This window comes from Vulpes lagopus, chromosome 3 (genome assembly GCF_018345385.1).
Source record: "Vulpes lagopus strain Blue_001 chromosome 3, ASM1834538v1, whole genome shotgun sequence".
Classification (NCBI taxonomy): domain Eukaryota; kingdom Metazoa; phylum Chordata; class Mammalia; order Carnivora; family Canidae; genus Vulpes; species Vulpes lagopus.
The window spans coordinates 127,550,342-127,577,072 of NC_054826.1; the positions used below are offsets into that span (position 1 = coordinate 127,550,342).

Below are 26,731 nucleotides of genomic sequence, written 5' to 3' on the forward strand. Positions count from 1 at the left end.
CTCGGAGCAGCCTCTGGGTGTGAAAAGGCAAGTGGAACCCCCATTCCAAGGATGGGGGGGGCGGTGAGGAGCCTCCCATTGCCCAGATTCAGCTCTTAGGTCGGCTGATGGTTACATCTCTTCAATAATTTCTCCCAACAACTACCCTCAGGATGACAGTGGAGACAACACTGGGAACTGAGGCTCAGGGCCCTCAAGAATCTCGTTGAAAGTCCCACGTTGGCAAATAAGTCACATTGGAAACCCAAGCCCGTGACTGGTATGAACCCAGACGCTGTGACCCTGACCTCTAAATTCTCTTGCTTTCCACAAAGCCAGGATTTCTTCAGGGGGGCGGCAGGAGCTGGGGAGGAGGGGATCGTGGAGAAGGTGAGGGGGTGGTGACTCAATGTTGGGGGGCCCACACTGGCCACAGCAACAACCCAGGAGAAAGTGGTGAGCACGGTGCCAGGACAGTTGTGGTCACACACAGTGTCTGCCCACTCTGATAGGGGCTCATGGCCTTTGTGTCTCCCAGTGGGCCCAGTCTAGGCGATGGGGGGAGAGGTTTCAGGTGCGCCAGGGCCAGGGCTTGAGGGGTGTCCCCAGCGCTGCACACCTTCAGTGCCTTTTGCCCTCCCTTGAGTACAGAAGGCATACATGTATTCTCAGTAAGTACGCTTGATGTGTTGTTAGTAAGCAAAAACACAAGTAACAAACACACCAAATCCCATCTTGAATATACTTTCTGAAGTAGTTTTAATGTCACACAAGTGGCTTCTAAGTCTAAAACAAGGAAAAACAGAGGTAGCTGAGAAAAAAGCCCGCAGGCCTCTGATGTGCACGCCACGTGGAGGCCTGTCAGCTTTAGCTGCTGCGAGAAGGGCCCTGGGCTCCTCATCAAGAGCCGGGAGGCTATCTCCAGCCCACCTGGCACCCCTGGTTTCTGGGGTGGCTACAGCCATCCCTGGGCCCCCAGGCCGACCAGACCTTCCCAATCCCTGTTCACCTAATGGAGAAGGGGTGGTGGTGGTCTCCCAGTGGTCTGAGGGTCAGAACAAGTGCACCCTCATTCCAGGGTCCTGTGCCTGGGAATGGGCAAGGTGGGTGGTCGCTGGCCACGGGAAGGGCTCAGCTGGCAGGTTCGTCTCGAAGGATGGTGAGGAAGCGCTCACCTCCCTCACAGACCAGGCTATGCACGGCTCGGCAGAGTGCCAGTGGGGGTGGCCCCTGTGCCTCCGGTGTGCTCACCAGCGGGAGGAGTTCGGCCATCAGGACCTACAGGGTAACGTGTGACCAAGATCTCAGGGGGGCCCTGGGCTGGGCAGCTAGCTGGAGGCTTAGAGAAGGCCCCCGCAGTGCCCAGGGAGGGCTTCAGGTGCCATGTTCCAGCCCTGGGGCCAGTGCTGTGTCAGCTGTGCACAGCCCAGAGGCTCTGTCTTCCACCTCAGCCCAAAGCCCAAGGGTCCCTTGGCACTCAGTCCCCTAGTCCTCATCCCCCTACTCTGGAAGTACCTTTTCCAGGTGGATCTGCTGCTCCAGCATGGCCACTCGCAGCCTGAGGGCCGCCAGCGTCTGCAGCTCCATGGTGCTGGAGTACAGAAGTAGCTGCGAGCTCCAGGTAGGGTCTGTTCTTCCTTCACAGGACCCTGAGGCTCTGGGGCATCTCCCCTCAGGCCATGGCCCCAACTGCTGTCCCACCATTTCTGTGAGGACAGGAGTATGTGGCCTCATGGGGTGGCAGCCAGGGACCTCCTCCTTCCCACTTGCTTTTAGGGGGTGCAAGGTCTCCCTTCGCCTCCTGGATGAAGCCCTCCATAAATAACTGCGTCTTGCAAGGCAGGTCACCTGCCAGCACCTATGACTCTCACACAGCACCTTCTCAGGAATTAGATAAACAGGTGGACTATTTACAGCTCCAGGGCTGCGGCAGGAGGGGCAGTGGGGTGCGGGGTGCAGTCCTGGCTGGTCCTGTGGGACAATGCCTGGGATGACAAGGGGAAGGACCTGCCCTGAGGGGCCCTGCCGTTAATGCTGCCCTTTGGCTAGAGGACCTTGACCCCTGACCAGATTTCAGCCTGGGGGGGCGGGGATGGGGCTGAGCCTCACCAGCACGCAGCTCCTGCAGTCTGTGGAGACACTGCCCCGTGATGGCCTGCAGTCCCTCCAGGGTAAGCAGGCAGTGGTACTCCTGCACCCAGTCAGCACAGTCTACGCAAAAGTCAGGGAGGGCGACCCAGGTCCATGCCAGTCCTGAAGGCCTCCCCCTCAAAAACACACACCAGGGCCCACTGACCTGCCGAGAGCTCTTCCTCCATTCGCTGTCTCAGCAGCGAGCAGGCCTTCCATAGGAGCCCCGCCTCCGCCTCCACCTCTGCAGCACTGAGCCCAGAGCCAGGCCAGCCTGACTGGACACGGGTCAGGGAAACTCCTCTGTTGCCAGGCTCCCCCATTTCCCCTCCCGCCAAGGACAGGACCCCAGAGTGGCTGTGGCTCTTCCTGGAGTTGCTTCTTAAACTCATCAGACTTAGAGCCAGAACCCCCACCCCCCCCACACACACACCCTGGTGGGTCCCAAAAGCCCAGCAAGAATACAGCCATCTTCATTTTCTGGAGGAACTGGGTTTTGGCGTTGGTAGCAGCATCCACGGAGTCACTGGTCTGCATAGAGCTGAGCTGGGTCCACAGGCTGGAATGCGCACACAGGCACCCGGGGACCAGAGAGGGACGTGGTTACTCCACCCAGCAGGGCCTCGGGAGGCAGGGAAAGGCCAAGGCAGGGGCCCATCAGGGGCGTCTGGCTCTGCTGAATGCCAGGAGGGGTCCCCCAAGGCTTTAGGGAGCTGAGAGGACAGTGTCTGTGACAAGGGGACAGATCTGACACACTCTGGGAACTACTAGGAGAGAATTCGAGAGAGGAGAGCAGAGGAGCCACCAGCGACTGGTAACGGATGGCCCGGGACGATGGGCAAGAACTCTTGACGGTGCTGGCTCCGTAGCAGGTGCAGCATCGAAAAAGGCACCTCTATGAAGCTGATACCATCATCCTCATTTCCACAGACAAGACAGACGAGGATGCAAGGTCTCAGCCTCAAAGCCCGCTGAGTCTATGGGGACCACGGCAGACTCCCTTCACGCGGAAAGTGTCCCCACCCAGCAAACGAAGCAGGGCAGCCCGCTGGAAAAGTCTTACCGATGTGGCCCTGCGATGGCGGGAAGCCTCAGCCTCCCTGCTGGCCACATGTCCCATCCACTCCACCCAGCTAAGACTCAGCCTTACCGGGAGTTCTGGGAGGCTGCTTTCCTGTAGGCCGCGGGTAACTTCAGCAGGACCCTGTCAGCAAAGCCAGTGCTCAGAGTAGCCTCACTCTGGGGGCTCCCCCCCCCCAATGTGACAGGGCTTCCAGAGTGGTGGTGGGAGCCAGCAGAATCCAGCTCTGGCCTGGCAGAGAGAAGAGGACACCAGGAGCAGAGCCCAGGCCCTGCAGAGCCCACTCGGAGCCCCTGGGCCGGATGGATGAGAGGATGGGGGCAGGACAGCCAGTGAGAAGGCGACAGGCCCTAACAATGTTCCACTCGGCCAGCTTCAGGGCACGGATCTCCTGGGATGGCACCCTGGGGGCTCCCCTGGCCCACGTCCAGGCTCAATGCCCTGCCCTCCCTGTCACCCCACATCCCAGATTCCTGCTGCTGGCCAGGGTCTGATGAGGTGGACCCTCAGGAAGGGTCTGGGAAACCTACCCCTTCTCCTTCAATGTGAAAGCTTCCGGGGCTGGAGGAGCAGCCAGTGGAAGTTGGTCCCCGAGGCCTGGTCCAGGCTTGGTGGCTAGGGCTCCCCTCCCCTTGCAGGTGTGATCCCCCGCTGACGGAAGCCTGCACTCGGGGAGGCCCTCGGCAGGTATCCTGGTCTGATGGATGCCCCTGAGTGGTTTTGTCTCTGAGGCTCGCCTGCCAGCCTGGCCTGAGACCCGGGATGGGGCAGAGGCTGCGGTGGCAGGAGAAGGGGCAGTGGACCCAGACTTCAGGCTGAGGGCCTTGTGTCTTTCTGCAGCCTTAGACATGCTTTTCCTCACCCGTACAGCCTTCTCCAGTGTCTGGGTCAGAAGCTCCAATTCCTTGAGGTCTTGAGGGCTAGGCGTGCATGCTGCAAAAGCCAAAAAACTCTTGCGGCGGTCACTGCAAGAAAGTGCTGTCAGAAAACAGCAAGGGCAGCACCAAGACGGGGTAGTGGAAGCTTACCCGGAGACGGGGCCTCTTCCTGAGTTTCCGGCGCCGGGGTTGGCTCCGCAGCCGGAAGCTCGGCCGCTTCCCTGCAAAGACAGGACAGCCGTGGCACGGCCAGGAGCGACGCTGCCAACCCCAAGGAGCCGCCCGGGACGCCAGCAGCCCCCGCTCGGAGCCTGCAGGGGAAGAGGAGCGCAGCCAGAGGGTGCCGGCCCGGCCTCCCAGCCCGGGTGGTCTCGGGGTCCGCGTACCAGGGCCGCAGCAGCCGGCGGCACGCGCGCACGCTCCGCTCCAGCCGCCGCTGTCGCTCAGCGCAGGCGTCCAGGGCATCCCGCAGCTCGGCCACCAGCCTGGGAGGGGCGCACCGGCGGCTCAGCTCCCCGGCCGCCCCGCGCCGCGCTCCCGCCCGCCCCATCGCCCGCCCCGCGCCCGCCCCGCAGCCCAGCGCCCGGATCTCACCGGCGCGAGCAGCCGGCGGGCAGCATCAAGACGGCCGCGGCTCCTCCGGATTTGCCGCCTCCGGGAAGTCCGGTCCTTTCAGGGCTAGGGGACCGCCCCCTTCCGGCGGCGTTGACCAATCCGGAGCCGAGGACCCAGGGCCCGCCCCCCCCCGCGCTCCGGCCCCGCCCCCCGGCGATCCGGCCTCCGAGGCCCAGCCACCGCTGCACTCGGGGCGTGGAGGGTCCTGCGGTGGTGCACGGGCTTCTGGTTTGGAAGCCTGGGAGGATGGTGGCACCTGGGATGGCTTGCGGCTGACCTTGTCCTTGAAGGCGCCCTGAAGCGGGCCGAGCTGCCCTGCGGACCGCCGGCCTACCACCGGGCAAGGTACCTCCGAAGTCACGGTCGCTAGAGGTGAGGATGATGTGCGTGCTGGGGGCAGAGCAAGGAAGGAGGACGTGCTCGTTTTTGTTTTTTTTTTTTTTTTATGTAAAGATTTTATTTATTCATGAGAGACACAGAGAGCGACAGAGACACAGGCAGAGGGAGAAGCAGGCTCCACGCAGGGAGCCCGACGTGGGACTCGATCCTGGGTTCCCAGGATCACGCCCCGGGCTGAAGGCGGCGCTACACCCGGAGCCACCCAGGCTGCCCGGCGTGTTCGTGTTCGTTTTTGCACATACTGGCAAGGTGATGGTATTCAGGGGTGGCATCAGGTAGGCACCTGAGCAGAGGCACGTGAAAGTCCCAGAATCTGGAGACCGGGGACTGTGACTTGAGAACAATGGGTCAGGCAAGATGGTCCAAGCTGGGGCAGGTGTGTATAGACAGGGACTGGACGGGTGTCCGAAGGGGAGCTGGATCCCAGGGAGGTGGAGGGATCACAGAGCCAGGTGTCATAGCAGCAATGGGATGCTGTCCCAAGAAGGTCACAAGATGGGGATGGGAGCGGTACTTGGACAGCTGGCGGTGGGGGTGGTGTGGGGACAGATGCTGGGGCAGGGCGGGGTGGGGAGGAGTGATGAAGGCAGCAGGGCCTCACTTAACTGCCGTTAATAAGTAGGACCATAAACCCTGCAGGGGCTGAGAAGTCTCAGGGGGAGCCGCAGGGGTGACACGCTGGGAATGGGGGAGGTGGTTTAAAGACAGCAAGGTGTTGGGACACCTGGGTGGCTCAGTGGTTGAGCGTCTGCCTTTGACTCAGGGTGTGATCCCTGGGTCTTGGGATTGAGTCCTGCATCAGGCTTCCTGCAGGGAACGAGCCTGCCTGTCTCATGAATAAATAAATAAAATCCAAAAAATAATAAAGATGGAGAGGTGTCCGTTTCATAGCAGAAGGGGAGCTGGGGGCCCAAGCTGCCTGGGACTGTCCAGGGTGGGGGCCTGGGGCTTAGGCTCCTGCCCGTGCCCTGTCAGGGTAGGCTGACAGCATTCCTGTCTAAAACTAGATTCTCTGGAGGGAGGAGGGGACAGAAAGAGGCGTTGACAGCACAGGTAGGTGGCATTAGGTCCCCACTGGAGTAGTCTTGGGTGCTGGCCGGGAGAGGGTGGTTTAAACTCCATCCGGAGTTGGGCTTTTGACCAGGGGCCACAGACAAGGAGGCGGGCAGTTCAGACATGCACGTTACGCAGCTGCCACTGCCCTCATCACATTTAATCCCCACAACACCCCTGTGAGGTAGGTACTATGGCCCCAGTTTATAGGTGAGGCTAGTGAGGCTCACACATGCCCAGGGGCCCACAGGGACAGGAAAGGTTTGTCCCAACCATGCCCCAAGCAGAAGGGGTCAGAATGCTCTTACAATAGCAGGACAGTTCCCGCAGAGCACCCACGCACGTGTACGCACAAGCACACAGAAGAGCCGTCACTGAGTCAGTATCCTTTTGGTCCATTCCTGGCCTGGTGCAGTGGTTGTTCCTGATGTGTTGAGAAGAAACACAAGCTATCGCTGCCAGGCACACGTCTCAGTGGTTAGGGTTCGTCTTGAGCAGATCCCTCCACTGTTTTGGCTGCCGCACCCAGGAGGTGGGAGGCGTGGGGGAGCTTCAGGAACCTATAGTAGGTCCACCTCCCCCAACAGGTGGGGACAGGCCCTTTGAATCTCCCTCTTCTGCACTGTGGTCACCTAAGCTGTTACTGAGGACATTTAATTTTCTCCTATGGGGCCTCTCTGGGAAGCGTCAGGATAGCACGGAGGGGTCTGAATCACACATTCTTTTAAGTTGAGCCTAAATAAAGTTGAGTCACTATTTAAAAATTTAATGCCTTCTATCTTTAATTTTTCTTTTGTTTCCATCTCAGAAGAATGAAGGATGGAAATAAACACAGGAAAAGAAATGGCCTAGAAATTCAGTGCAAAGAGAGGTGTTCATACAGACACCACCCGCTGGGGGCAGAGAATGGGCTCTGGAGGAGGGGGCAAATTTCTAGAAGGAGCTGAGTGTGGTGGGCAGGGAGTTCAGGGCCAAGATGTCAGCCCCCCCCCCCCCACTGGGGGTCTCATGTCATCCACAACAGGGTTCAGGGGCCGGGCTCCCTCAGGAAGGGAGCCGAGGTGGTCTGCTGTGCTCAGAGGTGTCAGCACCCCCCAGAACCTAGACCAGATAGATGCTGGGAGGGGAGCTGTGCCAGGCCACCTGGTCACATGTGTGCCCCACTGAGGAAGCCGTTGGCTCCTGGGACAGGGTTCCCTGGGACTGGGAGATCAGGACGTGGGCTCAAGCTCCCCAGAGAGAGCAGGACACCGAGATGGGCTTCACAGGGTGTGGCATGATTGCTTTGAGGCTGTTTTCCAAAGGGAAGAATCTGAGTTTTTGTTCTGATTTAGACATTCTGACGGCTCACACGGGACTACCCTGGAGAAAGAAACTTAGCGTCCTGTGTTCTGTGCGCTCCCTGTGTGAGAGCCACTGGGGGTGCAGGTGGCGTCCATCCCCAGCGCCCCCACGGCTCACTAGTGCAGTGGCAGCCTCCCTCCGTAGGCGATCCCACGGCGAGTGTGGGCACACTCGGCCTCAGCAAGCCTGGCTCACGTCCCCCTCTTCCTCTTCCTCGCTGTGGGTGCAGAGGCTTTTCCTCTTCACTTGGGGAACGCTGCTCTCCGGAGGGCCTGGAGAGCGACACTGTAAACATGACTTCTTGGCATGATGGTGGCAAAGCTGTGTGCTCAAGTCGCTTCCTGGGGACGGCACTGAGGTAGATTGGGGAGGGCCCCCCGAGACGCCGTCCACTGAGTTTGTGGGACTCGCGCTGCTGATGGAGGAGTACCCTGAGGTCATGCTGTCCCTGCCTGGCTCCCTCGTGCCGCAGAGCTGAGGCTCGGGCTCTGGGGTGGGAGGCATCTGGGGGCCTGGTACCCAGGTGCGTGGGTCCTGGTGTCCCCTGTCCTCTGGGCAGGCCTCCTCGTCACTTGATTCCTGGCAGCAGTGCTGTTCTGGGCTCAGATAGACCACGGTGACATCAAGGATGCCGCTGGGGGCTGTAACTGTGGGAGACATTGGGTGAGGGATCCAGCCACTGTGAGCACTGGGATGCCCCCCCTGCCCAGTCAGGGCCCCCAGTGGCCCAGGGTCCAGCTCTTGGCCAGGACAGGCGTGGCTCTTGGCCACATGTCCTGGACCTCACTGGACAGTCCCCTGTACTGCTCTCCTTTGGGTAAGAAATAAGAGAGTGGCACTGAACGTGACTTGGAGCACAGAAAGACAACCTAGTCATCTATAATCTACTTACTCCCCAGGTAGGCACAGAAGCAAGCAATCGCAAGGTTGACAGAAACTGCTTGAACTGGGCCTCCTGTGTGGTTAGCCGCCCAAGAACACAGGGACAGAGCCTCCCATGGGCAGCCCTGGGGGGAGGGGGTGCATGAGGCACACAGCCCAAAAGGGCAGTGAGTGGCACATCTCACAGAATGTTCTAGAAAGTTCTTGTGCATTCCAGACCAGGCCTCTTCCACTTCCCTGCCCTGGTAAGGCCCTTCCATAGGCCTGGCTGGGGCTGGACATGGGTCTTATCTGTCCCGCCCCTGTGGGCTGAGGGCACTCCCACCCTGGCCCCCGTCCCCACTCTGGTGTTCTAGGGACTCTGGTCTTCTCACGCGTGCTTATGTGTGGGGCCCCTGACCCTCCAAGGCGGCATGTGGACGGCCTCCAGGCCGTGGTACTCACCATCACCATCCTTCTCGCCCTCGCTTTCCTGGTCGCCCTCGTAGCCAGAGCAGTAGTCCAAGCTCCAGTCCAGAAAGCTGCCCAATAGCATCTCCTCCTGGCTGGACAGCTCGGCGGTGGGCGTGGTGACAAAGCTGCCCCTGTCCTCCTGGAGGCTGTTCTCCCGCTTCCTGCGAGGTGGGAGAGCCAGGAGTCTGGTCATGGGCAGCGGGGTGGGAGGCCCAGCCTTCCTCTGCACCTGCCCGGCCTGCCGGGTGTGCTGTGTGCAGGGCCGACCCAGCTGCCCAGTGACCTGCCCTTAGGAAGCTCCTGGCACGGGTCCTGGACGGGGAGTAGCACGGGAGAGGCTGCCCACCTGGACTTGGCAAGGGCAGCGAGAGTTCCTCGGGTGGGTAAGGTGGGAAGGGCAAGTTACTCTAGGTGGTAAAGCCAGGGTGCTGAGAGGGGGGGCAGGTGTGGGATATGCTCAGCAGACGAGAGAGGAGACGAGGGCAGCCAGGGAAGCATGGAGAGCAAGAATCAGGCAGCAGGGGCATGGCTGGGAGTGACTGACACTGTGGAGTGTGGCAAGCAAGTGACCGAGGTGCCACAGGACCAGAGCCTGCGCTGGGCTCAGTCTGTGCTCAAGGCCACCCTCCCTCACCGGGCATAGGTTAAAGTGAGACAGACAGCTGCGCTGGGGAGGACAGGGCAGTTGACAGTGGAGATCGGGCCCTGGAACCAAGGTCTGGATTCGATCCCACTTCATTTTTTGTGGGACCGGCTGCTTCTCCCTACTATGTCTTAGGAACCCCTCAGACAGCTGCAGGGGTCACCAGGGAACCCAGGCCCAGCACGCAGGGGTCAACAGACACAGGGACACAGGGCTCACTCACCGCTTGGTTCTCCTTCCCGACGGAGAGCTGAGGAAGGCATGAATGTCCCCCGTGTTGAGGAAAGACGCGGGCTCTGGGCTGCCCTGCTTCACCCCCAGAGCTGCGCACAGCTGGCCATAGCTCAGCACCTGGAAGGAGACCAGGGTTAGCGGGAGGGACGGGGCCTGGAGGGGCGAGCCTCTGGGAGCGGGCAGGGGCGTGGGCACCTCTTCCTGGCTGATCTCCTCGTACCGCTTGTCCTCAAATCGCTGCTTCACGGCAGTCAGAGACACTTGCCTGTAGTCCTTGGGGGCATCATCATGGAAGCTGCAAACAGAGGGACACGTGAGGGATGGCGGGGGCACGTGCAGGGCTCCAAGCAGGAGGCATCGGCACCCTCAGCCCAAGACACTCCACTTTAGCCTCCACTCAGTGAAGCAAGAGGGGACGCTATGTCTTCAAAAACAGCCTAGCGATGGGAGGTCAGGTGGGGCGCCCTGCGGCTCCACTCCCAGGCGTATCCCCAAGAGGAATGTGAACACATGGCCACCCAGAAACTTGTGCACGGATGTTCACAACAGCCAAAAGGTAGCAAGAGCCCTGCTGTCCACAATGTGCACGTGAGCAAGCACAATGCGGCCTACCCATGCAGTGAAGTGGGATTCTGGTGGAATCACTATGTGGGTGACAGGCTGGTCACAAAAGGCCACCTGATGCAGGACTCCACCTCTATGAAGTGTCCTGAACAGGCAAATCTGCAGAGATGGAAAGCAGGGGAGTGGCAGCCAGGGGCTAGAGGGACGGGAGCATGGGTGACCACGAGTACAGGGTTTCTTCTGAGGGTGGTGCAAGATTCTAAAACTGACCGTAGCAATGGCTGCATAGCTCTGAGTGTGAATTGTATGCCTAAAAAAGTTTAGCTGGTAAACAAATGTTTCTAGTTATCTGACTAAAAATAAAAAGCAACTCTGGGGGCAGGGGCAGGGGAACAGCCTATGACAACTTTTGGTAGCCAGTACCAGGAAGGCTGCTTGCACCCTTTGAGTGAGTGGTCAGCCACACACACGCTGACCCATCGGCCTTTGCCCGAGCTCCCTGTCTGCTGCGAGTAGACACAAGAGCAAACAGAGTTGGCCATAGCACACGCCAGCCAGCTCCAGGATGCGCTGCCAGGCTCGCTACGGCTGGAGCAGGACAGGGCGCGGCCAGCAGCAGCGCAGGGGCCCGAGAAGGGGCTGCTCCCAGGGGTCTGGGCCCCGCAGGGGAGTTCTGATCTCTTCCTGGAAGGTGGTACAAAGAAGAGACTCCTCAGATGCAGTAATCTGGGGAGCCGCTGGGGGAATGAGCACTCGAGGGGAGGACAGGCCTCCAGAGTCGGTGGGACGTGGGGAGGAACAGTGGAAACGGCTGGCCCCGGGGCTGAGGGACATCCACCAGGCAGCAAATGGCATCTATGAGGAGGAGGAATGGCCCAGAGAAGAGGGTCCAGCCTGGACAAGCCGCGGGGGGCTGGGGGTCCTGGGGCTCAAGTCGGATGCCTTGGCAATCCTGCCAGCGTCGGCAGACGGGCCAAGGAGTTCCCTGACCTTCACGCGGGGGCAGAGGACAGAGAGCATGGCCTGGCAGACGCCCCATGGGCAGGCACGCGTCAGGAGCAGGCACCAGAGCAAATGGACGAGGAGCGGGGCCGCGGCATGAAGCATCGCAGCTGCTGGGCAAGGGGACAACTGGCCCCACAGTACAACTACCGCCACCCAGGCAGCCAGCTTCCACGTTTCTATTACCATTTGCTGCCTGTGGAATGAGCTTTGGGTGGGGAGCAGCTGCCACACGCGCATCGAATGTCAAAAATGTGTGCAAGGTGCAACGTGGCCTGGCGTTTCTAAATGTCGACGGTGAGACACAAAGCACACTGCTGGGAGGCCTGCATGTGGCTGATAGGCCTGACGTGCATGTGAGCTCCCCCGAGGGACGTGGGATGGAGCCCCCACGGCAGCTGGGGGGAACTTACTTCTTTGGACGGACTCACCACTTTTGATGAAGGCTCAGGACACAGGGTATGAGGTCTTCAGAGGAGAACCCAGTCAGGTCCCACAACCTTGTGGTCCAGGGCTGTGCTGGGGAGGAAAGCAGGGGTGTCGGGGCCGTTCTGATGCCCCTTCGCACCCCATGGCCCCCACGGATCTGCTGCAGAGTTTCCTGGAGCTCAGAGTTAAACACACCCCATCTAGGAAGCCTGCATGCTCACAGTCAACAGTGTAGGAAATCACTAGAACCATCCTTTAACCTCATCCCTACAGAAGGGCTTTTAGTTCATTCTGGTTTCTCCTCATCCAGGAGCTGGGCATGCTTCTCTCTCTCCCTGCCCCTTGCATGTGAGAATCACTTCCCATCTCCTGACTTCGGGAATCCCCAGTCCCTGGCTAAGCCCCTGTGGAGAGGCTGGCGGGAGCGCAAGCTCCTTACTCTGCCCATGTGTCAGCCTTGCAAGCAGCAGGGCGGCAGCGGCCAGACGGGCTGGAGCATAGACAGCCAGGCTGGTGTGCAGCAGGGACAGCTCGCACAGGAAGCTGCAGAGGTGCTGGGTTCTCGGTGCCACAGGGACCAGCGTCAGCAGGACGTCCTTGTAGTCGACCACAGTGGGGACCTGGACGGGATGGGGAGGTGGACATGAGGTCTTGGCATGTAGAGGTTCACCTGCCCGCTCAACGGGGAGGCTGGTCCTTGGCCAGCAGGCACAGTGTCTGGTCCAGACAATGTTCACACCGGCACCAGGTTTTGCAGTGACCAGATGCAGCCTTGGTCTCAGGCTCTCTGGGTCCAGGAGGACTTTCCAGAACAGGAAAGCTCAACATTCCTGCTGTCCTCTCCCATGATTTCAACTCTGATTTTTTTTTTTTTTTTTAAATTTTATTTATTTATGATAGGCACACAGTGAGAGAGAGAGAAGCAGAGACATAGGCAGAGGGAGAAGCAGGCTCCATGCACCGGGAGCCCGACATGGGATTCGATCCCGGGTCTCCAGGATCGCGCCCCGGGCCAAAGGCAGGCGCCAAACCGCTGCGCCACCCAGGGATCCCTCAACTCTGATTTATTTATTAAGATTTTTTAAAAAAATATTTTATTTATTCATGAAAGACACAGAGATAGAGAGGCAGAGACACAAGCAGAGGGAGAAGCAGGCTCCATGCAGGAAGCCCGATGTGGGGCTCGATCCCGGGTCTCCAGGATCACATCCTGGGCCCAAGGCAGATGCTCAACTGCTGAGCCACCCGGGCGTCTCCCTATTTGCTAAGGTTTTTAAACAAATTTTTAGTTATTCATAGGAGACAAACAGAAGCAGAGACATAGGCAGAGAGAGAAGCAGGCTCCCTGAAGGGACCCCAATGCAGGACTTGATCCCAGGACCCAGAATCACAACCTGAGCCAAAGGCAGGCGCTCAACCACTGAGCCACCCAGGTGCCCCTCGACTGACTTAGAAGGAAAAAGCAAATGGCCACTTACTCGAATCTTCCCTTCCAGGGCCGAGATGATCTCTCCCATCATCCTCACCAGGTCCTCATACTTGTACGTGTTGTCTGTGAGCCAAACAGCTTCTCGGATCGTCAGGATCTCTTTGCTGATGAACCTAGAACATTACTGGAGTCTGAGCATGGAGTCAGCTTTCCCTGGAGATAGCGATCATTTTAGGCCCCAGTAATGGGAGGCATTGGCAGAGGGGCAAAGAGTGTATGGGGCTGCCTGCAGCCCCTGAGAGGAACTGAAGAGCTTATGTGACCCTGTCCCAAGGGTCTGCAAAGGAAGTGGGACTGGTGCCAGCAGTGGGAGTGACCAGGCTCCAGGCATAAGGAGGTTTCTGCAAAAGGCACCCACAAAAAACATGACTGGTCAATCCTCTTAGGGGGCTGAGCATCCTACCAGCTTCTATGGAGCACACATGAACAAGAGCTTAAACCCGGGAGGCAAGAGAGCCAGCAGAGCTGGAGGTTGCCTGAAGGTCTGTGTTCAGCACAGGGTATGGCCACAGGAATCCTGACCGTCCCTTAGGCAGACAGCCACCCTGTTCTCTGCAACCCAGCAGACCCGACTAGCAGGGAACACGCTGGCCCAGTGGCCTGAGGGCAAGCGAGCAGGGCCAAGGCTGTGGCGGCTCTGTCCTGGGGACGCTCGTGCTGCCGCATCTGCTGTCCACTTGACAGAGAGAAGATGGGAGATGGCGGGGGGGGGGGGCTGCGAAGCATGAGGCAGGAGTGGGCCCAATGGGGCTGGGTGTTGGAGCTCTCAGGCAGAGGGTTGTGACAGGTGCTGCTCCGAGGGGAGGTGGGGCATCTCTGCCTCTAGGATCTTTAGAAGGCATCTCAGTGCTAGCCAGCTGGCAGTCCGGTAGCTCGGTTTCTGACTGTGAGGACGTTAACTATGCTCCTCAGAGGGGAGGAGGAGAGGCCTGTTCCACCACCTCTAGTGGATGCAGGGTCCCCTGAGCACACCTGAAGTCGGCACGTGGCAGCCTGCCTGCAGCCCCAAGACCACACTGGTCTCCCACAGACCATACTTCCCAGTTCCCATCACGGTCATGTGGCTGAGCTGGCTGCAAAGGTGGATATGGTGGCCTCAGGGGTCACCGGGGTAGGGCTTTCCATGACCTCATGACATAGAAAAACCACCCCAACAACATAAGCCTGGCCCCCCACCTCTGGGCTACAAGCAGAGGATCAATGTGTCTGGGTTCACAGCACTGGGTGTGGCAAGCCTGTCCCTCACCCTCAAGGCCGGTCTGTGAACACTGCCCGGGGGGAGTGGCAGGCCACGCGGGGATGTCCGGCTTGGGAAAACAAGGACACACAAGATGCTTCCAAAGGCAAAACTGAGGCAGACAGGTACTGGTTAAGAGAGAGCAGATTTAGGTAAAACATAAGATGGTTCCACGTGAAAAGTCAGAGATGCCCGGGGTGCCGGCAGCTGTGTGGGAAGGAAGTGCCCTGTCTTTGCGGTTGGAGTGGGGTCTTTTGGGAGCTGGCTGGGGCATGAGACCCACTAACTGCGGGTCTCTGATGATATAGGCTCAGCAAGTCAACTGCTGAGAAGTGGTCTTTCCAAGATCTCAGGAGGACCCCGGAGGGCAGCTCACTGGGCCCCTCCCAGATACGTCACCCTCAGAAGTTGGGGTGGAGGGACCCAGCCTGAGCCTGACCGAGCAAGGCCATGTTCTGGGTTCCCCAAATGCCGGGATGAGCGGCTGCCCACTCGCCAAGGGTCCGTTCTGCCGTCCTCACATGGGGAGAGCTACCCCGCTTGCACACATTCAGACCCCCATCTGATCTGATGAGGGGGGACACCGGAGGCTGTTTACCAACAAGCCAGCCTGTGAGCTTGGGCAGGACCAGCTGCCGCGGGTCACCTCGCAGACCCTGCTGCCCAGGGACCCCTTACCGGGTGCAAATGACCATGCAGGCGATGCCCAGCAGCTGGAGCCTGTACCGGGGCACTAGCCTCCTCCGCAGGTACCGGTCCACGCACTCCACGGTCAGGTGAAGGCACAGGCTCGTGAAGTCCTTCATGGTGGCAACTTCTACCAGCCAGTCAATGAGGATGTACCTGCAGGAAGAGCGTCACGCCTAGAAACGAGGGTGACCGTCCCACTCCTGCCCGGCCCATCTGTCCTGAGGGAGGGAGTGGGTCATCCGCAGCATGGCTGATTTACCCAGGAACTGGTCTCTGCCAGAGGTGACGGGCCCAGCGGAGTGGCCGACCTTGCCCTGGGAGGAGGCTGGGCTCACATGTCTGTGGACCCTACCTTCTCCCATATGGGCTGTCAGGTACAGGATGAGTCCAGACACAGGAAGGGCAAGGTGGGGCCACCCTGTAGGGCCCAGGACTGGAGAACAGCCACTCGAAGGTGGCAAGACCTTTGGCCCTGTTGCAAACCTGCATCCTCCCAGAGAAGCAGCTCATCTACAGGGGTCATTTATCTCGACCCTTGGCGGCAGAGCAGAGTCAGAACTGAGCTAACAGAGGACGCATCAAGCGGGGCACTGTCCCGATGGAGCAGATGACATGGGTCCCTGCTCAACAGGGCTAAACCCGGGACTGGGGCCACAGACATCACACTGCAGTGCCAGGTGCCACAGCAAGGATGCCCAAGTTTGGTAGACACCTCTCTGAACAAAGGAGAGGAGACCCCTGTCTTCAAGCAGAGGACAGATGAGAGACCAGAAGCAAGGGAGAGAGGAAACATAATGCTGCCGGGTTCTGGGCAAATGTTCCAGGTGCCAGGTGGAAGCATCTGTCAAAGGCAGAGGGAAGGAGGGAAAGGCGGGCCAGGGTGGTGGAGCTTGCGGGGGCAGGAATGGGGCTGGGGGTGGGGGGACAGAACGGGAGGAAGACAAAGCCTGTGTTTCCACCCAGGAGCAGGAAGATGTGCGAGCGTCAGGTGTCTGAGGTAAAACCAGCCAATACTGGGAACAGAAGAGGAAGCTCCCCCAACCAGGTCTAGCGATCTTAATGGTTGACTTGTAAAAACCAACCAACCAACCAGGGCAGTTGTCTCCAGAGGGGGTGGTCTCCTCCATTCGGTTAAGAATCTGCCTTCAGGGGAATCCCTGGGTGGCTCAGTGGTTTAGCACCTGCCTTTGGCCCAGGGACCGATCCTGGGGTCTCGGGATCGAGTTTCACATCAGGCTCCCATCATGGAGCCTGCTTCTCCCTCTGCCTGTGTCTCTGTCTCTCTGTCTCTCACGAATAAATAAATAAAATCTTTAAAAAAAAAAAAAAAAGTCTGCCTTTAGCTCAGATCATGATCCTGGGATCCTGGGATCAGAATCCCGTGTCAGGCTTCCTACTCAGTGGTGGGGGTGGTGTGGGGAATGGGGTCCTGCTTCTCCCTTGGCCCCCTCTGGCCCTCCTTCCGTTCCTGTTCTTTCTCTAGAATAAACAGAATCTTTAAAAAAAAGCCCAACCGGGATCCCTGGGTGGCGCAGCGGTTTGTCGCCTGCCTTTGGCCCAGGGCACGATCCTGGAGATCCAGGATCGAATCCCACGTCGGGCTCCCGGTGCATGGAGCCTGCTTCTCCCTCTGCCTGTGTCTCTGCCTCTCTCTCTATGTGACTATCATAAATAAATAAAAGAAAAAAATATTTAAAAAAAAGCCCAACCCTTCAAAATGACTAAATCATAATCAACATACATAACCGTCACACGGCAAACATAACTCAGTTTAAGAAATAAAATGTGGCTGTTACCTGATATAGAGAAAAACGGAAAGAGGTTCAACTCAAAGACTGAAGTGATGTTAATATTTCAATAAAATCCTATTACTTCTTGAAAAGCAGAAAACAGCCCAAAACAGAACAACGGTCCCAAAAAAGGGTGGAGTGAGAGGGGCAAGGTGTTCTCAGGATCCACCTTCTCACAGGAAGGGGATAAGTGGGAGAGAGGGGGCTACAGCCACGGGCACCAGCCCAGGGTTCAAACGGACAATGGCCTGATGCTGTTTGATGTGGGAATAAAGGATGATGCTTCCCTGCACTGTGTGTGTGAGATCAAGCCTCTCCGGGGAAAGCATGATCCTCTTTTTTGTTTTTTTAAAGGTTTTTATTTATTCATGAGACACACACAGAGGCAGAGACACAGGCAGAGGGAGAAGCAGGCTCCCTCTGGGGAACACAACGTGGGACTCGATCCCAGGACCCTGGGATCACAGCCTCAGCAGAAAGCAGAGGCTCAACCACTGAGCTACCCAGGAGCCCCGGCATGATCTTTTTAAACACAAACGTCTACAGAGGCTTTGCCATGAGTGCTGGAGTACAGCCAGAGCCTGCCCCTTACAAATATAAAGCACATCTTAAATTAATTAATTTTTTTTAGAGAGTAGAGGGGAGGGGCAGAGGGAGAGGGAGAGAGAGAATCTTAACCTCTATGGTCAGCACAGAGCCTGACATGGGGCTCAGGCTCATGACCTGAACCAAAATCAGGAGTTAGACGCTCAACCGACTGAGCCACCCTGGTGCCCCTCCAAAGCTTATTTGAAATCTTGTGGAAGCTTATAAAATCATTTACATTTTCCACTTTACTTTCTATTTCTAGTGTATCCGGTGACGGAGTGGGATGCAGAAAGGGGCAGGGCACACAGGGCGGGAGGCCATGCCAAGGGCACAGCTCCCCACTGCGGGTGCATTTGGTGGCCTTGGACCCTGGTGCAGCACATCGGTGCTCATACGAGGAGGCGTAACGAGGAGGTGGGGTTCTGGCTTCTGAAACTGGCAGTACGAATCCCATCATCTTAGAAAGATCCTTAAAATGGCTGGACACGTTCCAAGGGTTAAAGAGGAAAACTGGAGCACAGATGCTCATGGGGACATTTTCTCTTCAGAGCCGTGATAGCAGGGCCATCACATCACTGGCTTTAGGAAATGTGCACACGTACGGGGGTCCCAGCATGGCTGCTAACCCAGGGCACCCAGTGGTGGCGGCTTAGAGGGAAACAGGGCAGGGAGCACCCTACCCCCCGGGCCCGGTGCCACCCTGCCTCCTCCCACCCTCCCGAGCAGATGCTCGCCCCAAGGACCTCACCTCATCGTGTCACTGAGGCCCTTCTGCACGGAGAAGACCTGCTGCTTGCCAACGGCACGGGACGTCTGGAAGAGCTGACGCACCACGGCATCGGAGGCCTTCGCTTCCAGGCCCAGCTGGCTTCCGTGCGCACAGGCTTTGGCCAAAGACAGCTGCGGACAGACATGCACGTGAGCACAAAGCCGCGGGCTGCGGGGGGGCAACACGTGTGGGTACAGGGGGTGCTTACACCTTCTCAGCCTTGTGGAAACAGCACGGTTCACGTTTTAACTACTCATCTTGAAATAAACACATCACGTGGAAATGAACTTTAAAAAGGGACAAAACATGTACAATGGAGTCAGCGTAGCCAAGTGTCCAAAACTGGTTGGAGGTTCAGATGACCTGCCTTTAAAACCTGAGTCTAGGGATCCCTGGGTGGCGCAGCGGTTTAGCGCCTGCCTTTGGCCCAGGGCGCGATCCTGGAGACCCGGGATCGAATCCCACATCAGGCTCCCGGTGCATGGAGCCTGCTTCTCCCTCTGCCTGTGTCTCTGCCTCTCTCTCTCTCTGTGACTATCATAAATAAATAAAAAATTTAAAAAAAATAAAAAAATAAAAAAATAAATAAATAAAACCTGAGTCTGGGGATCCCTGGGTGGCACAGTGGTTTGGCGCCTGCCTTTGGCCCAGGGTGCAATCTTGGAGACCCGGGATCGAATCCCACATCGGGCTCCCAGTGCATGGAGCCTGCTTCTCCCTCTGCCTGTGTCTCTGCCTCTATCATAAATAAATAAAAATTAAAAAAAAAAAAACAAAAAAAAACCCTGAGTCTGTGTGAACACCACAGGCAAACTTGGGGGGGGGGCAGAAAAAAACAACAAACAAACCACTGTGTGCCTCAGTTTCCCTTCTCGTGAGGGGCTTAACGACATCTGTCTAGGTAGCTAGGTGCAACGGTTTACTGAGCTGTGCCTGCCACTTTGTCCAGGCCCCCGGCACCTCTGGGCCCTCTGATGGTAACTAGCAACCATTTCTAGATACTTCCTCCCAGATGTTTCTATGCATTGTAACTGTGTCTACGCATTCCTGACCATGGCTACATGCATTTTATTTTCTCCCTGCTCACCCAAGACAACGTGGTTCCTTATGATACAAACACCTGTAGCATGTTTCACCTGTTCTTCCTCCCAGAGTTTGATTTGTTTGATCCCTTTGTGGAACATCTCTGTGCAGCCACATCGGTACTCATGTGGTCAAGCCACAGGGGCGGCCCTGCTAAGGCTTCTGCAAGACCCGCGGATATTGATCCGAGCTAAGAGAATGCTGCTTTATCACATCTCTCCCAGCAAACACTGCCTTGTGAAGAATGCGTATTTTCAGAAGTTAACAGCTATCCAGGCTCACGCAGAGAAAAAAGAAACAATGTACATGTTACTTGCTAAGAGATGGGCCCCTGGGAACTGGCGGGACAGCTGCTGCTCTGAGCTTTGACCAGTTGTTTCTATTTCCTCTTTTCCAGGAGCACACGGAGACCCCTGGGACACTTACTGGAATGTTACTATTCTCATGTCTCCTTGGAGCTTCTGAGGGAACTGCACTGTTCGCAGTTCTGTCTCTCTAAGCTCACTGACTGCCCTGGACATAAACGTTACTGTGTTGTGACAGGCTGGGCCACCTCCCGCTCTGTGGTTTCTTCCCTCACTTTTAGGGCAGATAACTCTCAAACACGCTCTTGATGGGGCGACAAGAGTGAGTTTGCACCTGCCTAGCAAAGAGGGGCTGCCTTTGTCTTAATGATTCTTTATAGCTGCCACGGGACAGCGTCCGGAGACCACCGCCAGCAAATCCCTCGTGCCCTGGTTCTAACGCTGGGTGACCTGCTGAGCCGGTCAAATGACGAGAGCCAGGAAACGTTCCACACACCCATGTGCTCCCAGGTGCCCCAGCTACCGGCACCCTCAGGGAGCAACAGGAGGGCTAACAGCAATGTGGTGCACGGGCAGCCGGGCTGGCTTTGGGCAGGGGGCCTGGAGGCACCAGGATAAAGGGCAGAGATGAAGGAAGCACCCCCCAGGCCGCCCTCCCTGCGCACCCCACAGCTACGCTCCTGTAAGCTCTGGCGCCGGCCCTGAGCCACTGCTACTGCCTATGAGTGGGATCTTGCCACCATGGTCCCCACGGGAAGAGGTAGAAGGAGAAAGGCCAGCTCCTGCCTTACCTGTGCTTCCCAGCAGCCTTTGGCAGCGTAGTCTCGGAGTTTCCGGAAGCTGTAGAGGCATCGCCCAGGATCTGACATCTGTCAGTGCAAGAGAGTCACCATGCTTTTATATAGTTGTGTCTCTGGAAAAACTCAGAACCAACCCATCAATTCTTAAATGTTCCTCCCAACACCCCCAGGGGGTCCACAGGTCAGCCTTCTTCCCAGCCCCTTACATCCAAATGACGGAGGTTGCCGGGGGCAGCCATTGGGAATGGCTCCTGCACAGCGGCTCCTGGGGCTCCAGGAGCAGCACAAGGGTCTCCCATATGGACGGAACCTTGCCAAAGGGCCCATTTGGAGATGGCACCTCTGGCCAACACAAATCCTCCCCTCCCTAGACCCCGGCCCACTCACGTCCGTCCTCCTGTCTCGTTCCCAGAGGAGGTATGAGCTGACCAGACATCCCTGATTAGCAGACTCTTCAAACAGGTCCTGCGCCTGCTGCTTCCGCTCTTCATCCTACAACAGACCCCAGACAGTGGCTTCTTTCACCCCGCTTTCTGCAGAACACCAGACTCTACTGGCCACTACCGTCTCTCCTCGGACCTCTTGGAATCATATTCGTGGGCTTTTCTCCTGACAGATTTAACTAAGTCGGGAGTGGAGGGATGCCTTGGTGGTTCAGCGGCTAAGCGTCTGCTTTCGGCCCAGGGGGTGATCCTGGAGTCCCAGGATCGAGTCGCACATTGGGTTCCCTGCATGGAGCCTGCTTATCCCTCTGCCTGTGTCTCTGCCTATGTCTCTCATGAATAAATAAAATCTTTGGGGGGGAGGGGATAAATAAATCAAGAGTGGAAACGACTTAAGATGTGTGCTTTGACCAGCACCGGGACAGCGAGCTTAAGAGCTCTGCCCTTACAGGCTCCTTTCCTCCCGCATGAGGTTTGTGTCTGGCTGGGCCCTCCACACTGGCCCTCCCAGGTGGGATGTGGAGGTTTCCTCACAGGTGGAGCCTGCCTTTACACCGCGCACAACAGGAGGGGTACTGCTGCTTCCCACTTACTCTCTGGTCCATGGTATCTGGAATGGCCAGAGAGGTAGGTAGCACAGAAACAGAGTCCTGTGCTACATGGTGGCAGGCCCACTGGACCCAGGGTGGTGGACTCACCTCGAAGAGACTGAGCACTCTCCCCAAGCAGTGTAGCAGAGATGCTCTGTGAGTCTGGACAAGGAGGGTGGGGAGTGTGATCATCAGCAGAAAGGAAGCTTCCAGCCCATCCCCCTCCCCCATCCATGTGTTCTTGAGGCCCCCACCTGGCCCCAACCCCACACCGAGAGGCGCTTCCTGATTCCAGGCTTCCAGGAGCCTGGGTCCTGCGTTCTCAGCTGTCACGGGTTTTCAGCCCAGCCCCTCTTATTATTCCCTGGGGAGCCCCAGCTCTGAGCCTTCCCCCCCTGCTGACTCATCTCCAGATGCCCCCACACCCACACTCTTGACTTTCTGCACCTCCACGTTCCTCAGGCACCTGGCCTTACACGGTCCAGTGTCTCCTCACCCTATGGGGCTCGGACCGTCCAGCATGCCAGCCTCCCGTGTGTCCCTCGCCAGGGCTTGCTCCCTGTAGCTGACACTCTGCCCTGAGGCTCTCGTGAACCACGGCCTTGCAGCAGCTTCCAGACACCGACCACGGAGGGCGGATGAAGAGCCAGATGAAGGGCGTGGCGCCCACATTGAGTCGTTCAGCTAGGCTGAAGAAGCGAGAGGCTTTCAGGCCATTCACCTCCGCACGGGCTTCATCAGACACAGACACTGTGGAGAACGTAAGCCTGAGTTGGGTCCAAAGGACAGGTGCACAAAATTCCCCACAGGCTTTTATGAAAGTCTACAACCTCACACAGTGAGAAGTTGTTGGAGTTTAATGAGAGCGGAGCCCTTCAAGACAGGGCTCCTCCCCCTTCTTTCCTACCTTGTGAATCACATGTCCCTGCCAGGTCCTCCCAGCAGCCTAAGCTGGGAAGGTCTGGGAAGGTGCCCCCCTGGAGGCGGCACATGCCCCCCTCCTGCGGGGAGCTATAGCCTGAACCCCTGCTAGTGCGTACAGTGTTTCTTTCTGGGCCAATGTTCCAGATGTGAATGGGGGTGATGACTGCACAGCTCTAAACATACTAAAAACTGCCTGACTGTACACTCTGGACCGCTGAGCCGCAGGGCTCGTGAATTCTGTCTGGGAACCACTGTGTGACAGAGAAGCCCACTCTCTGGAGCCTGCAGGAGGACTGCTCACCATCTCTACCGGTCCCCACAATCCTGCCAACCAGATAGGAGCAGGAGCTCTCTCAGTAAGACACCAGATCTTTTAGAAACAGAAAACTAGCAGCCATCCCCAGTCTTTGTGCTTTTGGGGAGCTGGGACTAGACACACGCGGCCTGGTTCTGTGTGCTAAGCAAAGAGGCCGGTGCCGGGAGAGAAGGCCATGCACCTTCTTTCAAGGACCACCTGGTCCTTAGGGGTGAAGAAGCTCAGGCACCAGGCTGGCTCTGACCTGCCTTTCCCTGGACCCGTGGCTACTGCGTCATTAATACCCTGTAGAATCAGGAACCCTTTGACTGCTACCCCAGTCAGCACAGATGAACTGCGGCCAAAGAAGGAGAGGGCCCAGCACCTACACACAACCTGCGGGGTCCAGTGGACAAGGGGAGAGGCATATGGCCGGACAAGCAAGAATAAGGACTGAATGGCTCCCATTGGGAAGGGCTCATGCCTATTCTACGTGCTCAGCACCCAGCGGGGCAAGGCCAGCCCAGCCCCGCAAGGACTTACGGCCTTCATTGTAGAGGTAGGCTATGCCCAGCTTCACGGCAGCTTCAAAATTTCCCTTTTCCGCAGCCCTAGACCATTAAAAACACAGCGTCACCTGATGTTGTCTGACACGGCACTTGAAGCTAAAACACTTGTTTTTTAACTGAGGATTTTTTAAATGTAACACAGTCATATACCACTCAACCGTGACACCTGAACCTTAATGATGTGCCAAGCCAAAGAAGTCAGCCACAAAAGGCCACACACATGTGGTATGATTCCACTTACATGAAATGTCCACAAGAGGCAAATCCACACACAGGAGGGCAGGGGCTCCTGCAAATCCACACACAGGAGGGCAGGGGCTCCTGTTAGGGGTTGCCAGGGGCTGGGAAAATTGCAGGGAAAATAGGGAGTGGACACCGAGGTCGACCTCTACTAGTTCTGGCTTCACTGTGGGGTAGTGAGGATGTTCTAAAGTTAGTGGTGATGGTTGCACAACTCTGAATCTATGAAAAACCAGTGAGTTGCACACTTTAAGAGGATGAACGGTATATAGTACGTCGCTTATGTCTCAGGCAGCCTGTCTGGAACCACTGGCACACTGGGGCCCACAGGCCGAGGGGCTCACTCCTGCTCCATCCCTCCCCCTGGGTCCCAACCCCGGCAGGAATTGGGATCAGCCACAGACTAAAATGCAAGAGGAGTTAAATCATATACTTTTGACCAAAAAAAAGAGGGAGGGCTGAGTAAAATTTCCACATGCAGGTGACTTGCATTTGAGTCACGCAGATTAGTCCCAGCCCAAGTGAGACCCTTCAGAAGCATGACAGTGACTAATGAGTCAGGCTGTGCTGGTGGCATGCATGGCAGTGACTGTGCTGCATGTGACTCCACAGGTGACGCTGCCAGCCCTCAGTCACTCCCTGGGGGATGAGGAAAAGTGTTCCCAGGTCAGGTGCTGGGACGCAGGCTGGCACACTGGGGAACTGTGTGCCCTCAGGTGCACAGATACCTTTCAAAGAGCTTCAGATTCCTTGGGGAAGGCCACAGTTCCTGGAAGCTGGCACATGCCCACACGCTGGCGTGGTTGTCCACCAGATACTTGAGGTGAGAGTGTACCTGTGGAACAAGGGAAGTGGGGTGGGGCAGGGATTATCAAGGGACCCCCCAGAAGCCCCGCTCCTGGAGATCTTGACCATGGGACAGACAGATGACAACTCCCCATCCCAGTGGGAAAGAACCCGTGTATCAAAGTAATAGCTGTTTTGAATACACGGAAGGAACAAGTTTCTCTGCGGCTCTCAAGGCAAGGCCAGTGGTCCTGGAAGGGAGAATGAGCATCTATGCAGAGAAAGGGGTGGTGACACTTGTCAGGGCATATACCTCCTAGGATCAGGGAAATGGATCTAACAGGAGCAAGTGTAACAGAAATTTGTTTTGTGCTCCTCTCCCTGGGGCCTTGCTAGTGGGAACACAGCTGGAGCCTGGAGAACAGCAGAGAATTCAGGAAAAGACCAAAAAAATTAACACCACATTGGGCAGACGCAGGAAGTGCCCCAGCTGGGAGCCCTGAGCACAGGTGAGCATTTCGTGTGCTGAAGTTCCCATCGCCATTAAAAACTCAGCATCCGTGGATATTATGACCACGGTGGAGGCAGGTTTGGGAGGTTCCCATTGGGTGTTTTTCCACTGATTTGCTGTGCATGCCCTTGAGTAAGTCAGCACTAGGGGAGTTTCTGCAAACTACCTCCTAGGGTCCCTTTCAATGCTCAACATCACAGGTGATTGTCCTCCAGGATATGTTTTTGCTCTTTCTTAATACTATGTTATTTCTTAAGAGGTGAACATTTCACTGCCACTGTAGGCTACTTTCTCTGTGAGAACAAACATTGCAACAAAGCGATTCAAAACATATTGCACTGTTTCAGCTTCGCTATTTTCCTGCAGATTGCAACAACCTCAGATGTCTATTACCATCCTCCTCCTTATAGCCTCTGCCCTCTTCTGTAGCCAAGATTTTGCTCTGACATCTAAGAACACGGAGCCCTGAGCCCTGATGGTGTAAACCACCTGTGAGGTCAACAAGCTAGGGCTGGCGCTATTTTCCTCCTCCCGCAACTTACAGCTCGGACAGCGAGGATGTCCCCAACAGAAAGCCATTTCAGGATGTGAAAGAGCACATCTTCAGGGAGACTCAGGATGGTCAGGTTCCGGGGTCTCCTCCTTATTCTTCGCTTTGTAGGGTAACAGAAGCACTTGGCGCACCGACAGTGGATCACTGAGGAAGAAGAGCAGAGCGGTCCAGGGGCGTGTTGGGAAGGAGCCAGGCTGAAGTGCAAAGTTGTCTCTGAAGACCCCCGAACGGTCCCCGTACCCCACCCCCAACGAACCCGCTGGGGTTCATTTCCAGGCCCGAACAAAGGTTAGAGAGAGGAGGAGGGCTTCGCCAATTTCGGCAGGCACCGTCGTTCATTCAAACTCCTCAAGGGCTTAGGGCGAGCAGCAAGTAGTCAGGGAGCCCGGCCACTGGGGACGGCGGTTCCGCTCGGGCCGGGCCTCCGCGCTGGTCGGGGCGCCGGGACCGCCCCGAGGGAGCCCCTCGCCCCGCTCGCCCCCTGCTCCCGCCCGCCCGCGGGACCCGCAGGCCTTCCTGCCCCGACCGGCTCTGCCCCGGGGTCGCCCACGGCAATTAACAGGCCGCGCGGGGCACCTGGAGGTCCCGCCGCGCTGTCCTCGTCCCCCGCGCCGGGCGGCCCCCCGAGCCCGTCCATACCCGCGGCGCCGCCGGGCATTTAAACCGCGCGCCGGGTGGGCGCCCCCGGGCCGCCCCCACGCCAGGCCCAGGGGCCCGAGCCGCCCCGCTCGGCGCCCGCCCGCCCCCCCCGCGCCCCGCGCCCCGGGCTCACCGCCACCGCTCCCCATCGCCGCCGCCGCCGCCCGCGCCCCCGGCCGCCGTCAGCCCGGCGCGCCCCGCGCAGGCGCAAACCCGCCCCGCCGCCCGCCCGAGTTTTCAAATGCGCCGGGCCCTCCCATTGGCCGGCCGCGGGGGGTGCGCGCCCCAGAGCCGCCCGGCCCCGGCCGCCGCCCCGCCCACCCGCCGCTCCGGGCGCTCGCCATTGGCCTCGCCGGGACGCGAATTCGAACGCCGGCGGCTGATTGGCGGGGCCCGCGCGGCCGCCCCGCCTCCCCGGCCAGGGCGGTAGTGGGGCGGGGCGCCCGGGGAGCGTGCGGGGCCGCGCCGGCGGGGGCGTGTGCGCGCGTGGGCCGGGCGGTTCCGCCGCGCGCCCCGGAGCCTGGCGCTCACCCCGAGGCCGCGCGCGCAGCCGCCCGTGGACCGGGGCGCGGGACCCTCAGGGACGCGAACCTGGCTCGCCGTGCCCCCGCAGGACGTGCCCGCCTGCCCCACCGGCTGCCGCCAGCCACACCGAGCACGGCGTCCCTCGGGCCGGCACGACCCCACGGGGGAAGCGCCGGGCAGAGGACGCCGCGGCGCTTTTCCCGGAGACGCTCTGCTCAC

The 26,731-nt window shown here is 58.2% G+C and overlaps 3 protein-coding genes and 1 long non-coding RNA gene across 6 annotated transcripts in view; 1 reads left to right on the forward strand and 3 right to left on the reverse strand.

Annotated features, from left to right (window-relative positions):
* Nucleotides 1-412: 412 nt before the first annotated feature.
* TEDC2 (tubulin epsilon and delta complex 2) lies at nt 413-4,844 on the reverse strand. 3 transcript variants are annotated; one of them, XM_041750507.1, is made up of 10 exons: nt 4,455-4,649; nt 4,219-4,289; nt 4,053-4,123; nt 3,721-3,887; nt 3,260-3,313; nt 2,575-2,668; nt 2,276-2,387; nt 2,089-2,190; nt 1,495-1,685; nt 413-1,257 (listed from the first exon to the last, which is right to left on the reverse strand). In XM_041750507.1, the coding sequence occupies exons 1-10, from the start codon at nt 4,616-4,618 to the stop codon at nt 1,111-1,113; spliced, it is 1,173 nt and encodes a 390-aa protein (XP_041606441.1). In that variant the 5' UTR covers nt 4,619-4,649; the 3' UTR covers nt 413-1,110. The 3 variants fall into 3 exon arrangements, with proteins under 3 accessions (XP_041606441.1, XP_041606440.1, XP_041606439.1); XM_041750506.1 differs by adding an exon at nt 4,663-4,844 and having other exon boundaries at nt 415-1,257; nt 3,721-4,123; nt 4,455-4,553; XM_041750505.1 differs by having other exon boundaries at nt 415-1,257; nt 3,721-4,123.
* Nucleotides 4,845-4,944: 100 nt separating this feature from the next.
* On the forward strand, nt 4,945-21,266 carry LOC121488172. Its single transcript, XR_005986990.1, has 3 exons — nt 4,945-5,055; nt 18,207-18,398; nt 19,730-21,266. It is a non-coding gene; the product is annotated as an uncharacterized LOC121488172 (long non-coding RNA).
* On the reverse strand, nt 6,009-26,163 carry CCNF (cyclin F). Its single transcript, XM_041750504.1, has 17 exons — nt 26,121-26,163; nt 25,338-25,492; nt 24,227-24,333; nt 23,233-23,300; nt 21,967-22,220; nt 21,579-21,632; nt 20,825-20,929; nt 20,429-20,506; nt 18,229-18,380; nt 15,091-15,255; nt 13,165-13,288; nt 12,126-12,306; nt 11,689-11,776; nt 9,887-9,986; nt 9,681-9,808; nt 8,806-8,975; nt 6,009-8,126 (listed from the first exon to the last, which is right to left on the reverse strand). Exons 1-17 carry the CDS (start codon nt 26,134-26,136, stop codon nt 7,657-7,659), a joined length of 2,415 nt encoding a protein of 804 aa, XP_041606438.1. The 5' UTR covers nt 26,137-26,163; the 3' UTR covers nt 6,009-7,656.
* Nucleotides 26,164-26,224: 61 nt separating this feature from the next.
* LOC121487104 (ATP-binding cassette sub-family A member 17-like) overlaps nt 26,225-26,731 on the reverse strand; it is a 62,719-nt gene continuing 62,212 nt past the window's right edge. Inside the window, exon 30 of the mRNA XM_041748547.1 lies at nt 26,225-26,623. Within this exon, the coding sequence (XP_041604481.1) occupies nt 26,225-26,623 (399 nt within the window). The remainder of the gene's footprint in view (nt 26,624-26,731) is intronic.